Below are 14,287 nucleotides of genomic sequence, written 5' to 3'. Positions count from 1 at the left end.
TCTACACTGCACCCGGCCGCCCCCGCGCTGCTGAGGGTGAAATTTCTGTGTGGACTTGTGTCCCCCCCGGTGCCCTACAAAACCCCCCTGGTCTGCCCTCCGAAGACGCGGGTACTTACCTGCAAGCAGACCGGAACCGGGGCACCCCTTCTCTCCATTCTAGCCTATGTGTTTTGGGCACCACTTTGAACTCTGCACCTGACCGGCCCTGAGCTGCTGGTGTGGTAACTTTGGGGTTGCTCTGAACCCCCAACGGTGGGCTACCTTGGACCAAGAACTAAGCCCTGTAAGTGTCTTACTTACCTGGTAAAACTAATCAAAACTTACCTCCCCTAGGAACTGTGAAAATTGCACTAAGTGTCCACTTTTAAAACAGCTATTTGTGAATAACTTGAAAAGTATACATGCAATTTTGATGATTTGAAGTTCCTAAAGTACTTACCTGCAATACCTTTCGAATGAGATATTACATGTAGAATTTGAACCTGTGGTTCTTAAAATAAACTAAGAAAAGATATTTTTCTATATAAAAACCTATTGGCTGGATTTGTCTCTGAGTGTGTGTACCTCATTTATTGTCTATGTGTATGTACAACAAATGCTTAACACTACTCCTTGGATAAGCCTACTGCTCGACCACACTACCACAAAATAGAGCATTAGTATTATCTATTTTTACCACTATTTTACCTCTAAGGGGAACCCTTGGACTCTGTGCAGGCTATTCCTTACTTTGAAATAGCACATACAGAGCCAACTTCCTACATTGGTGGATCAGCGGTGGGGTACAAGACTTTGCATTTGCTGGACTACTCAGCCAATACCTGATCACACGACAAATTCCAAAATTGTCATTAGAAATTGATTTTTGCAATTTGAAAAGTTTTCTAAATTCTTAAAAGACCTGCTAGGGCCTTGTGTTAGATCCTGTTTAGCATTTCTTTTAGAGTTTAAAAGTTTGTAAAAGTTTGAATTAGATTCTAGAACCAGTTGTAGATTCTTAAAAAGTATTCCAACTTTTAGAAGCAAAATGTCTAGCACAGATGTGACTGTGGTGGAACTCGACACCACACCTTACCTCCATCTTAAGATGAGGGAGCTAAGGTCACTCTGTAAAATAAAGAAAATAACAATGGGCCCCAAACCTACCAAAATACAGCTCCAGGAGCTTTTGGCAGAGTTTGAAAAGGCCAACCCCTCTGAGGGTGGCAACTCAGAGGAAGAGGATAGTGACTTGGAGGAAAATTCCCCCCTACCAATCCTATCTAGGGAGAACAGGGTCCCTCAAACCCTGACTCCAAAAATAATAGTCAGAGATGCTGGTTCCCTCACAGGAGAGACCAACACCTCTGAAATCACTGAGGATAGCCCCAGTGAAGAGGACATCCAGTTAGCCAGGATGGCCAAAAGATTGGCTTTGGAAAAGCAGCTCCTAGCCATAGAAAGGGAAAGAAAAGAGATGGGCCTAGGTCCCATCGATGGTGGCAGCAACTTAAATAGGGTCAGAGATTCTCCTGACATCCTAAAAATCCCCAAAGGGATTGTAACAAAATATGAAGATGGTGATGACATCACCAAATGGTTCACAGCTTTTGAGAGGGCTTGTGTAACCAGAAAAGTAAACAGATCTCACTGGGGTGCTCTCCTTTGGGAAATGTTCACTGGAAAGTGTAGGGATAGACTCCTCACACTCTCTGGAAAAGATGCAGAATCTTATGACCTCATGAAGGGTACCCTGATTGAGGGCTTTGGATTCTCCACTGAGGAGTATAGAATTAGATTCAGGGGGGCTCAAAAATCCTCGAGCCAGACCTGGGTTGATTTTGTAGACTACTCAGTAAAAACACTAGATGGTTGGTTAACTGGAAATGAAGTGTGTGACTATGTTGGGCTTTATAATTTGTTTATGAAAGAACACATTTTAAGTAACTGCTTCAATGAAAAGTTGCATCAGTATCTGGTAGACCTAGGTCCAATTTCTCCCCAAGAATTGGGAAAGAAGGCAGACCACTGGGTCAAGACTAGGGTAACCAAAACTTCCACTGGGGGTGACCAAAAGAAAGGGGTTACAAAAACTCCCCAGGAGAAAGTGGGTGACACTAGAAACAAAGAAAAGGAGTCCTCTGTAAGCCCCCAAAAACCAGAACAGGTGGGTGGGCCCCAAGACACAACCCAAAACAAAGGTGGGTACCAGGGTAAGAACTGGGATGCCACTAAGGCATGGTGCCACAACTGTAAACAGTCTGGGCACCACACCAAGGACACTTCTTGTCCCAAAAACAAACCCCAGAACAAAATTCCAGGGGTAACCAGTGTAGCCATGGGAGATGACTCCTCAGATGAGGAGGTCTTCATAGCCTTCAACTGGAAACAGGGCCCAACAGGTGAGTTGGAGATTCCAGAGGGAAGTAGACACTTCCACCACCTACTGGTGAATGGAATCCCAACCACTGCCCTGAGAGACACTTGTGCCAGTCACACTATTGTGCATGACAGGCTGGTGCTCTCAAACCAGTACATCCCAGGTGAGACTGCCAGGGTAAGAGTTAGCCTAGACAGGGTCACTAAGAGGCCTGTGGCTTTAGTACCCATAGAAGTGGGTGGCACTCTTAGCTGGAGAAGGGTAGTAGTCAGTACAGACCTCCCCCTTGATTGTCTCCTTGGAAATGACTACCCAGAGGTTAGTCAGAGCCCAAGAGAGGAACTGGTCCAGTGCCAGTCCTCTCCCAAGGATTCTGGAAGTCCTGCCTCTGCAGTAAATGCAAGCAGGCCCCAGAAGAAGAAGAAAAGAAAACAGAGTAGGAAGGGTGGACAACCTTTAGCCAAGGTTACAGCAAGCCAAGGAGATTCTGCTCCAGTAGGGGAGAACTCCAAAAATGGCCCTGATAAAGTCCAACCTGACCCACAAGAAGTCCTGGCTAGTCAGGCAACTGTTAAACCTGAGTGGGTGGCTCCTCAGCTAACAGAAGAAAGAGTGGAAGAAGGGTGTTTACTACAAGATGTGGTAACCCCCCACTCTAATACAGCAGACAGGCAACCTGAACCCAAAGAGGCCTGTAACTTAGCCCCTTCCCTTTTAGGTGAAGAGCTAAAGGTGTGGTTCTGGGCACTGACAGCTGTCAGTGGCCTCTGCTGGGTGTTAGCCTTTATGGCTGCACTATCCTTAGCATGGTGGTCTGACCCCATGCCAAATAGCAAGTTAGGCCCCCTGACCCTATTGGTCATGGTGGGGTTACTCCAGCTCTGGGTAACCTCTCTGGGTAAGCTAGGGGTAACCCTGGCCAAGATAAGGTTAGCAGAGGTGGATACCTCTAAGACCAAAATAGAAAGAATGGGTAGAGACATTGAAGAGGCAGACAAGAGGCAATTCAGACTAGGTCCTATCACTGTGGAAGTAGGTCAGTTCCCCAAAGGGAATGACCTGAACAGAAGGATGTAAGGCAGAGTAGGCCCTGCAACTAACCAGCCTATTTCTCCTACTCTTCCTCGCCTGACAGACTAGGAAGACTCTCCCAGCTTGGGCTGAGTCTCCTGGCCTGTGGGCTGGGGGGGGCTTGTGTAAAGAAATGGCTCCCTGTTGCAGTTACCCCCCACTTTTTGCCTGATACTGATGCTGACTTGACTGAGAAGAGTGCTGGGACCCTGCTAACCAGGCCCCAGCACCAGTGTTCCTTCACCTAAAATGTACCATTGTATCCACAATTGGCACACCCTGGCATTCAGATAAGTCCCTTGTAACTGGTACTTCTAGTACCAAGGGCCCTGATGCCAAGGAAGGTCTCTAAGGGCTGCAGCATGTCTTATGCCACCCTAGAGACCCCTCACTCAGCACAGACACACTGCTTACAAGCCTGTGTGTGCTAGTGAGAACAAAATGAGTAAGTCGACATGGCACTCCCCTCAGGGTGCCATGCCAGCCTCTCACTGCCTATGCAGTATAGGTAAGACACCCCTCTAGCAGGCCTTACAGCCCTAAGGCAGGGTGCACTATACCATAGGTGAGGGTACCAGTGCATGAGCATGGTACCCCTACAGTGTCTAAACAAAACCTTAGACATTGTAAGTGCAGGGTAGCCATAAGAGTATATGGTCTGGGAGTCTGTCAAACACGAACTCCACAGCACCATAATGGCTACACTGAAAACTGGGAAGTTTGGTAACAAACTTCTCAGCACAATAAATGCACACTGATGCCAGTGTACATTTTATTGTAAAATACACCACAGAGGGCACCTTAGAGGTGCCCCCTGAAACTTAACCGACTGTCTGTGTAGGCTGACTAGTTCCAGCAGCCTGCCACAAACCGAGACATGTTGCTGGCCCCATGGGGAGAGTGCCTTTGTCACTCTGAGGCCAGTAACAAAGCCTGCACTGGGTGGAGATGCTAACACCTCCCCCAGGCAGGAATTGTCACACCTGGCGGTGAGCCTCAAAGGCTCACCTCCTTTGTGCCAACCCAGCAGGACACTCCAGCTAGTGGAGTTGCCCGCCCCCTCCGGCCAGGCCCCACTTTTGGCGGCGAGGCCGGAGAAAATAATGAGAATAACAAGGAGGAGTCACTGGCCAGTCAGGACAGCCCCTAAGGTGTCCTGAGCTGAGGTGACTCTAACTTTTAGAAATCCTCCATCTTGCAGATGGAGGATTCCCCCAATAGGGTTAGGATTGTGACCCCCTCCCCTTGGGAGGAGGCACAAAAAGGGTGTACCCACCCTCAGGGATAGTAGCCATTGGCTACTAACCCCCCAGACCTAAACACGCCCTTAAATTTAGTATTTAAGGGCTACCCTGAACCCTAGAAAATTAGATTCCTGCAACTACAAGAAGAAGGACTGCCTAGCTGAAAAACCCCTGCAGAGGAAGACCAGAAGACGACAACTGCCTTGGCTCCAGAAACTCACCGGCCTGTCTCCTGCCTTCCAAAGATCCTGCTCCAGCGACGCCTTCCAAAGGGACCAGCGACCTCGACATCCTCTGAGGACTGCCCCTGCTTCGAAAAGACAAGAAACTCCCGAGGACAGCGGACCTGCTCCAAGAAAAGCTGCAACTTTGTTTCCAGCGGCTTTAAAGAACCCTGCAAGCTCCCCGCAAAAGGCGTGAGACTTGCAACACTGCACCCGGCGACCCCGACTCGGCTGGTGGCGATCCAACACCTCAGGAGGGACCCCAGGACTACTCTAAGACTGTGAGTACAAAAACCTGTCCCCCCTGAGCCCCCACAGCGCCGCCTGCAGAGGGAATCCCGAGGCTTCCCCTGACCGCGACTCTTTGAATCCAAAGTCCCGACACCTGGGAGAGACCCTGCACCCGCAGCCCCCAGGACCTGAAGGACCGGACTTTCACTGGAGGAGTGACCCCCAGGAGTCCCTCTCCCTTGCCCAAGTGGAGGTTTCCCCGAGGAATCCCCCCCTTGCCTGCCTGCAGCGCTGAAGAGATCCCGAGATCTCCCATTGACTTCCATTACAAACCCAACGCTTGTTTCTACACTGCACCCGGCCGCCCCCGCGCTGCTGAGGGTGAAATTTCTGTGTGGACTTGTGTCCCCCCCGGTGCCCTACAAAACCCCCCTGGTCTGCCCTCCGAAGACGCGGGTACTTACCTGCAAGCAGACCGGAACCGGGGCACCCCCTTCTCTCCATTCTAGCCTATGTGTTTTGGGCACCACTTTGAACTCTGCACCTGACCGGCCCTGAGCTGCTGGTGTGGTAACTTTGGGGTTGCTCTGAACCCCCAACGGTGGGCTACCTTGGACCAAGAACTAAGCCCTGTAAGTGTCTTACTTACCTGGTAAAACTAATCAAAACTTACCTCCCCTAGGAACTGTGAAAATTGCACTAAGTGTCCACTTTTAAAACAGCTATTTGTGAATAACTTGAAAAGTATACATGCAATTTTGATGATTTGAAGTTCCTAAAGTACTTACCTGCAATACCTTTCGAATGAGATATTACATGTAGAATTTGAACCTGTGGTTCTAAAATAAACTAAGAAAAGATATTTTTCTATATAAAAACCTATTGGCTGGATTTGTCTCTGAGTGTGTGTACCTCATTTATTGTCTATGTGTATGTACAACAAATGCTTAACACTACTCCTTGGATAAGCCTACTGCTCGACCACACTACCACAAAATAGAGCATTAGTATTATCTATTTTTACCACTATTTTACCTCTAAGGGGAACCCTTGGACTCTGTGCAGGCTATTCCTTACTTTGAAATAGCACATACAGAGCCAACTTCCTACACCTGCCTTCAGAAGAAAACTGCTCCAGCGACGCTTTCCCTGGGACCAGCGACCTCTGAATCCTCAGGACTGCCCTGCTTCCAAGAGACCAAGAAACTCCTGAGAACAGCGGCCCTGTTCAACAAAGACTGCAACTTTGTATCCAGAGGAGCAGATTTAAAGACCCCTGCAATCCCCGCAAGAAGTGTGAGACTTGCAACACTGCACCCGGCGACCCCGACTCGACTGGTGGAGAACCAACACCTCAGGGAGGACCCTCCGGCGACTCCGAGACTGTGAGTAACCAAAATTGTCCCCCCTGAGCCCCCACAGCGACGCCTGCAGAGGGAATCCCGAGGCTCCCCCTGACCGCGACTGTCTGATTCCCAGATCCCAACGCCTGGAAAAGACCCTGCAACCGCAGCCCCCAGCACCTGAAGGATCGGAACTTCAGTGCAGGAGTGACCCCCTCTCCCTTGCCCAGGTGGTGGCTACCCCGAGGAGCCCCCCCCCCCCCTTGCCTGCCTGCACCGCTGAAGAGACCCCTTGGTCTCTCATTGAAATCCATTGGAAACCCGACGCGTGTTTGCACACTGCACCCGGCCGCCCCAGTGCCGCTGAGGGTGTACTTTTTTGTGTGAGCTTGTGTCTCCCCCCCCCCCCACCCCCCCCGGTGCCCTACTAAACCCCCCCCTGGTCTGCCCTCCGAAGACGCGGGTACTTACCTGCTGGCAGACTGGAACCGGGGCACCCCCTTCTCCATTGAAGCCTATGTGTTTTGGGCACCACTTTGAACTCTGCACCTGACCGGCCCTGAGCTGCTGGTGTGATAACTTTGGGGTTGCTCTGAACCCCCAACGGTGGGCTACCTTGGACCAAAAACTGAAACCTGTAAGTGACTTACTTACCTGTTAAAACTAACAATAACTTACCTCCCCCAGGAACTGTGAAAATTGCACTGTGTCCACTTTTAAAACAGCTTATTGTGTTTTATGTAAAAAGTATACATGCTAATGAAATGATTCAAAGTTCCTAAAGTACTTACCTGCAATACCTTTCAAATGAGATATTACATGTAAAATTTGAACCTGTGGTTCTTAAAATAAACTAAGAAAAGATATTTTTCTATAACAAAACCTATTGGCTGGATTTGTCTTTGAGTGTGTTCCTCATTTATTGCCTATGTGTATGTACAACAAATGCTTAACACTACTCCTTTGATAAGCCTACTGCTCGACCACACTACCACAAAATAGAGCATTAGTATTATCTCTTTTTGCCACTATCTTACCTCTAAGGGGAACCCTTGGACTCTGTGCATGCTATTCCTTACTTTGAAATAGCACATACAGAGCCAACTTCCTACACATAACATGATTACTTACTGGCTGGATAGCGCATTCACTGGAGTTAATTGTGCAGGGACATTGAACACCCAATCAAACTCCTCTTCATGCCAGTCACTTAGGGCTGCGAGCTGTTGATCTAGTGATGAAAACATTCCTTCCTCACCTCAAGGTCAAAGTAGTTCTCATCAAAGCAGACATGACTACCATGTAATCTCTGCAAGAAGTGGGATCGGGGAGTACCAGGTCCCTTCAGCTATCTCAGCTAGCCTAAGTAATCTGGGGGTATGCTTGTAGGAAGCTGGCTGTGTGTGTGGTGAGCACCTATGGTGTTATCACCTTATACTAGGTTCAAGTATCCCCTATTAGTGAAGTGTAGGTAGTGTGTGGAAAGCCAAGGCTTTCTAGATGTAGCTGTGGATGAGCAGCCAAGACTTACCTAGGAGACATGCAAAGCTTATGCAATACCACTATATTCGCACAGTACTCACACATGAAAGAATCACACACTGTTACAAAAATAAAGGTACTTTATTATAGTAACAAAAATACTAGAATACTGAATAGGCAGCTCCCCCCCAACTGGTGGGAAGTAAACACACCATTATATACAAATCAGTAAATAGCATAGAAAGCAATAGGCACTGGTAAAAGCAATAGCAAATGGTGAGGGCCCGGGGGGGTTTCAAACCATATACTAATAAAAGGGGAATGTGAAAGGTAGTCCCCCATCCAAGGAAGTGGAATAGGTAGCATGGAGCTTGGGTACGTAGGATCCCCACCTACCAGGAGAGCAGAGGCACGTATTTGGTTTCCCCAAAACCAGCGGGAGGACTTTGGAAAAGGATTGTGCAAGACCCAACCAAGACTGTAAGAAACCAAAGGTGGATCCTGACAGAAGAGGGCCTGCAAGTGAGAGACCAAGTCCAGTTTGAGTTGGAGTGTCTGGTTGTGGCAGGAGCCTCTACCCACCCTTCTGTGGATGCAGGACCAGGTGGACAAAGGTCAGCAGTGCAGCACAGGAGCAGATGCAAGTGATGTCCCACATCGGTGGTCGAGATGCAGTCGGTTAGTGGTGCTGGAAAACCACCAACAAGCCTTAGGAAATGCCAGAGATGGAGAAGGTTTGCAAGGCTGAAGAGAACCAGCACGGTCCAGGGGATTCTACCCAAGGAGGGGAGTCCTGGGTGACCCTTAGCAGCAGGGAGAGTCATACGAGGAGGCGCAGCCCCCACAGGCAACCCACTCGTAGAAGGCACAGGAGTCTCAGTGAGGCCCACTCAACACACCTGAAGAGGAGTCCCACATTGCTGGAGCAGCAGGCAGGACACTGCTTTGCACAAATGAGTGCTGGAGGCCGGGACTACACTGAGCCTAAAGATCCCTTGGAGAAGAAACAAACCAGCCTTGGCAGCTGAAAGAGATGTGGTGCACAGGGGTACTGTCCTGCAAGGGCTTAGTCTCCCAAGTCAGACAACTGGCAGAGGGGACTATGGGGACCACTCAAGACCACCACCTGTGATGCAGGATCCACATAGCTCCGAAGGAGAGAAGATCCACACAGCCAGTCGTTGCAGTTGGTGCCTGTGACTCATTCACTCCAAGGGAGATTCCTTCTTACTACTTGTGCAGGCTGAAGACTTGTCGCTGTAAGGTGATGCACAGCTGGGTACATGTTGGAGTTCCTGGAAGGAGCTGGAGAAAGTGTTGCAGAGCGGAGTCGTAACTGGAGTTGTAGCTTGTCTGTTCCTAGAGGGTCCAGTTGCAGTCACAGTGGCCAGAAGATGAAGTAAATGATGCAGAGAAGTCCTGCTGGAATCTTGCATGTCGGATTTGAGAACCCACCCAAGAGGAGACCCTAAATAGCCCAAGAAGGGGGAATGGCCACCTAGCAGGGTGACCACCTATCAGGAGGGGGCTGTGACGTCACCTACCTGACCTGGCCACTTAATCTCCCAGGGGCCTCTGCCCCTCTTGAATTGAAGATGGCAGAATCAAGTGGCCACCTGGAGGACTTCCAGGCACTACCCCTAGGTTGGTGATGGACATGGGAGTGGTCACTCCCCTTTCCTTTGTCCAGTTTCACGCCAAAGCAGGGGGTTGGGGGGGAGGGGGTCCCTTGACTGGTGCTTACTGGTTTATGCAAAGAGTACCAAATGTGCCCTTCAGAGCATACAGGTTGCTTGGGGAGGCTGCCCCTCCCAAGTCGAACACTGATTTCCAAGGGAGGGGGTGTTACCTCCCTCTCCCACAGGAAATACTTTGTTCTGCTTCCCTTCCTGAGGTGGTTAAGCAGCAGGAGGGCACAAACCTGTCTGAAGGGTGGCAGCAGCATGGGCTGACTAAACAACTAAATATGCCCAAGTTCAGAATTACCATTATGTAGCTGGAGACGGATAGTAACCCGAGTCCAGTACATGGTTCAAATACAACATTATGCTAACAAGGTTAATGTGTCTCCCATGTGAACCTCTTCACATGTCCCCTTCAATTCCTATCCTGGCAAGTCCCCTTTCTTATTGCTTTCACGTCACTCATAAGTGTTGGTGAGCTTCAGGCATTATTTTAAGAAGATCCATTCCTCCAAATACATAAGTGCAAAGCAGTACTATATACCAACCCTAAATTCCTGCCAAAACTGGTCTCAGTTCCACTTAAATCAATCTATTGAGTAACCAGTATTCTTTCCCTAACCTGACTCTTTCACAATAGCTTTATACACGCTGGACGTAAAAAGAGCTCTTATGTCTTATATTGACGAACTCTCATTTAGGGAAAAAATAGCAACATTTTGTTACATTCTCTAACCCACATAAAGGAAGGACCATTTCTAAATCAACTATTTCACGTTGGATTGTAAAATGTATCCAGACTTCCTGTGCTAAAGCCAAACAAACTCTACCTATTCCCCCAAAAGCTCACTCCTGTCAAAAAGGGAGCTTCCATGGCATTCTCAGGGAATATACCAATAGCTGACGTATGTAAAGCAGCTACATGGACCACACTGCAGACATTTACAAAACATTACTGTGTAGATGTTATGGCCTGTCAGCAAGTTAATGTGGGTCGAGTAGTTCAACTTTTTTTTCCAAGAAAATGCACCCAACACAGGTTAGCCACCGCTTTAGGAGGAAAACTGCTTTACAGTCTTTGCTAAGCATGTGTATATACATGTCTCCTCCCCAGAAATCTGTTGCAATTATCTGTATTAAACATGGCGTTATTTTGGCATGATCACCTCATTAGGATAGATAATCGCTTACATTACATTCTCAACCGCCACGTGGAAAGTAATCGAACAATAGAGTCAAGGACCATGCATATTGCAAGGAAGAGGAGTCACCATACCTCGTGACTAGAAAGACTCCTTGAAGGAAAAACATATTGCACCCTTCCAAGACCAATACTAAATTATGGACTTATGCTAAGCATGTGAATCTACAGCACTGCATGCCACCTACAGATGCTTGTTGGATTAGTAACATTTTTCTTTCCCTTAAACTCTGTGCAGAGTTTGCTCAATGTAAAGCTTTTTGAGAAATAAACCATATCATTTCTAAACATTGAAAATAGGGAATGCAGTGTAGTTTTGAGATTTCGTAAGATAAGTTTGCCTTTCCTCCAGTATTTTTAAATGTTTTCTCTTTTACCTGTTTAAACTATGGTTTACAAACCAGAATTGGTAAAGCCAATAGTTTGGCACTGTTACAGAAGATAACTATTGACTTTTCCATTGCTTGTTGCTTATTTACATTTAGCCTAGTGTGGAGGTCTTCCCATATATGGTGGAAGCTTGTTAGTTGGACATCTATTCCAGCTTGTTCTGTCAGCTGAAAAATTACCTGTAGCAGATACTGCTGTTCCCTGCCACCAACCGTAGTCGCCTCATTCCAAAGTTCAACACCTAGTGATGAGCCTTTGCTTGCTTTGCCCCTGTAGAACCTCTGGCAGTCCTGAGCTGCAGTGTGCACTCCACACCTTCATCGCAACTTCTCTGTGGTCATCTTTTTGATGGGTGGGGAGAAGAGGAAATTGGGGTGCTTCTGCCGCTGTGAACTTGTAGTCTCTGGCTTAAGCCCTGTGAGATGCAGGCCCCGCCCCAAGCCAGCACCCCCCCTTTAAAAAAAAAGAAACAAATTAAATCTTGTACCTATTTATGTAATCTGCCAATCTGAGCTTCTTCCAAAGATTTTCTTACCAGTCAGGAGTAGTGAACAAGGACTCTAGTCCTACTCCATTACTTGCTTGTCCATGCCCTGCTTTTTTAAAGTTAAATCTGCAAGACTCTCCAATTTAGTCTGGTAATGCTTATAGGTGGATTCGCTGACGGAGTGTGTTAAGATGTGTTTAAATGTTTTCTTTAAGATTACGAAATCCTACAGCTACAGATCACAATACCATCAGATGGGTGTATAAACGTGTGTGTTTTTTTTTTTTTTTTGTTTTTTTTTAGTTTGGAACTCCACAATGATTTGCTAAGATGTATTTGTCCTTCATTCTGTAAAATGTGGCTGCCTGTCTCGCTTGTTACTTCCCAGTCTTTTAACAAGCTTAGTTTATAAGGAGACTTTAAAAAAAAAAAAAAAAGGGGTTGGCATAAGTTGTTGCTGTTTTGAGTTGTCCTGTTACTTGACCTAACCTGTATTAATCTTTCAGAATCCCAGCTTGAACTTTAAAGAAGTAACATATGAACTGGATCATCCAGGGTTTTTAATGCGGGACAGCAAAGGACTTCAGATTGTGGTTTATGGCATCCAAAGAGGCTTGGGCATGGATGTGTTCCCAGTTGATTTGATATATCGGCCTTGGAAACATGCGGAAGGCCAGGTAAGGCCTTTTATGAGTTCTTTTTTAAAATTTGTTTAATGTAATCTAGCTCTTCCATTTTGTAATCGCAATGGCACAATTTTTGTTGGGTGACAGTCGTTGAGAGTAATAAAATAGTTTGTGATTTACTGTTAAGAAGAGATACTATTAGAGGTTAGCAAGTGTAAACTGTCAGGTTAGCATCACATTTGTTGTGTTTGTAGGAAGCTGGCTTCCTAAATAGTGTACAAAAATGAAGTACACTGTGCATCCCCACAGGTTTGCAGAGGCAGAAATAGGTCTGGTGCTCTATTTGTGGTAGTGATGCTGAGCAGTTAGGCTGATCAGGAAGTCGTGTAAGCATTAGTTGCACTCAGAGGCAATGAGACACACCCTCAAATCTGAGACCAATTTAGAAAAGTAAGTCGATATAAGGTAAGCAGTTTTTACATTACAGACTTGCTGCTCCCAGCTAAGTACAAGCTTTGTCGGATGTTGGTCTCTGGTGGTTGAGGCAAGCACTGGAGGGGCTACAAGGCAGCACCAAAGTTACACCCTCAGCAGGTGCAGAGTGGCAACACAGCATTGAGAGTCCAAGGTTATTCAATGGAGGAGATGACTTTCAGAAACAGGCTGCAGGCAATGGCCAGGAGAGGTCAACCCACAGCTGCGCAGGTAAGTTGAGATGCTAGGTTTCGTAGGGACACACTGTCCATCTCCCCAAGTCACCGGGGGTCCGAGTTTAGTTGTCTTTTGGTGTCTGAAGCAGGTTACCAGACAGGTCGCAGTCAGGGGAGAGTACTCAGACTTAGGCTGCAGGCATCACTGTGGGGTCTGGCAGGGGTCAGCCCACAGTATACTCTTGGTCAGAAATGCTGGGGAATCTTCACTGGACCAGTGGGCCACTTTGACTCGGGCTGGCGTCGTCTGATGCAGAGGGTGGTTCTAGGCGGCGGTTTAGCGGTTCCTCAGGCAGACTTCTTTAGAGATGGTTTCTGTTGGACAGGTCCCCTGTCCACAGGAGGTCTTGGTCTTAGCCTGGTACCCAAATACAGTGGTGCTGTTCCAGTGGCTGCAGCAAGGGCTCAGTCTCCCAAGTGGATCAAAAGACAGGAGAGCCCGAAGAGGACCACAGACCACCGCCTGTGGACAGAGCCTTCACACTGTCCATGGGACAGCAGGATCCCTGCAGATGAAGGGAAGCAAATCCTTCACACTCCCTGTGTCCATAGCCTCTGGGTCACTTGTCGGGGCTCCAATGACTTCTGCTGGCCCCCCTGTGTGCTGAGGGCCAGCCTTGACTCATCCTGAACAGTAGAGTCTCCTGGACCTTGCTGGTCCCGAAAAACTTTCAAATCTACTTTTAGCTCACGTTTGCATTTACCAGCGATTGTTGGCCTTGCTGGTCACTGACCCTCCTGCAATCTGGTGACAGACTTGGTAAACCCTCGTAGGTGACTCCTAGGATCTTCTGCAGCTCCTGGACACTGCAGCTGGACTCCTTCCTTCACCAACTTGCAGGAACGTCACCTCTTGGAGGGTAGGTATTACCACCTGTACCACCTAGTCACCTCCAAGGGTGCTGGACTCTGTCCTCTTCCTTTTCAGGTCTTCTACGTCCACAATCCATCCTTGGGATCCACTGGCCTGGTCCAAGGATCGTGATAGCAGCTGGACAACAGAGGACTGCATTGACTTTACTGAGTTTTCCCCATCCTTCCTCAACCCTAACTAACTACCACACTTACCTTGGTTGGGTTAACTATATTGCATTCCTCTTACTTAGAATATATGGTTTGGCCCACTCTTAGTGCCCTGTACATTGTATGTGATTGTTTGGTATTTAGTGGATATATTGCGTGCAGATATCTCCAAAGGGAGATATACCAATGCTAAACTAGTAGTTAGTGCTGT

At 47.7% G+C, this 14,287-nt stretch overlaps 1 protein-coding gene across 1 annotated transcript in view; it reads left to right on the top strand.

Annotated features, from left to right (window-relative positions):
* The window catches only part of CNOT1 (CCR4-NOT transcription complex subunit 1), a 1,177,977-nt gene that overhangs the window by 359,503 nt on the left and 804,187 nt on the right, over window positions 1-14,287 (top strand). The window contains exon 11 of the mRNA XM_069215998.1: window positions 12,224-12,394. Coding sequence (XP_069072099.1) covers window positions 12,224-12,394 — 171 coding nt within the window. The remainder of the gene's footprint in view (window positions 1-12,223; window positions 12,395-14,287) is intronic.

This window comes from Pleurodeles waltl, chromosome 12 (genome assembly GCF_031143425.1).
Source record: "Pleurodeles waltl isolate 20211129_DDA chromosome 12, aPleWal1.hap1.20221129, whole genome shotgun sequence".
Taxonomy (NCBI): Eukaryota; Metazoa; Chordata; class Amphibia; order Caudata; family Salamandridae; genus Pleurodeles; species Pleurodeles waltl.
This window is presented reverse-complemented; position numbering and strand designations above follow the sequence as displayed.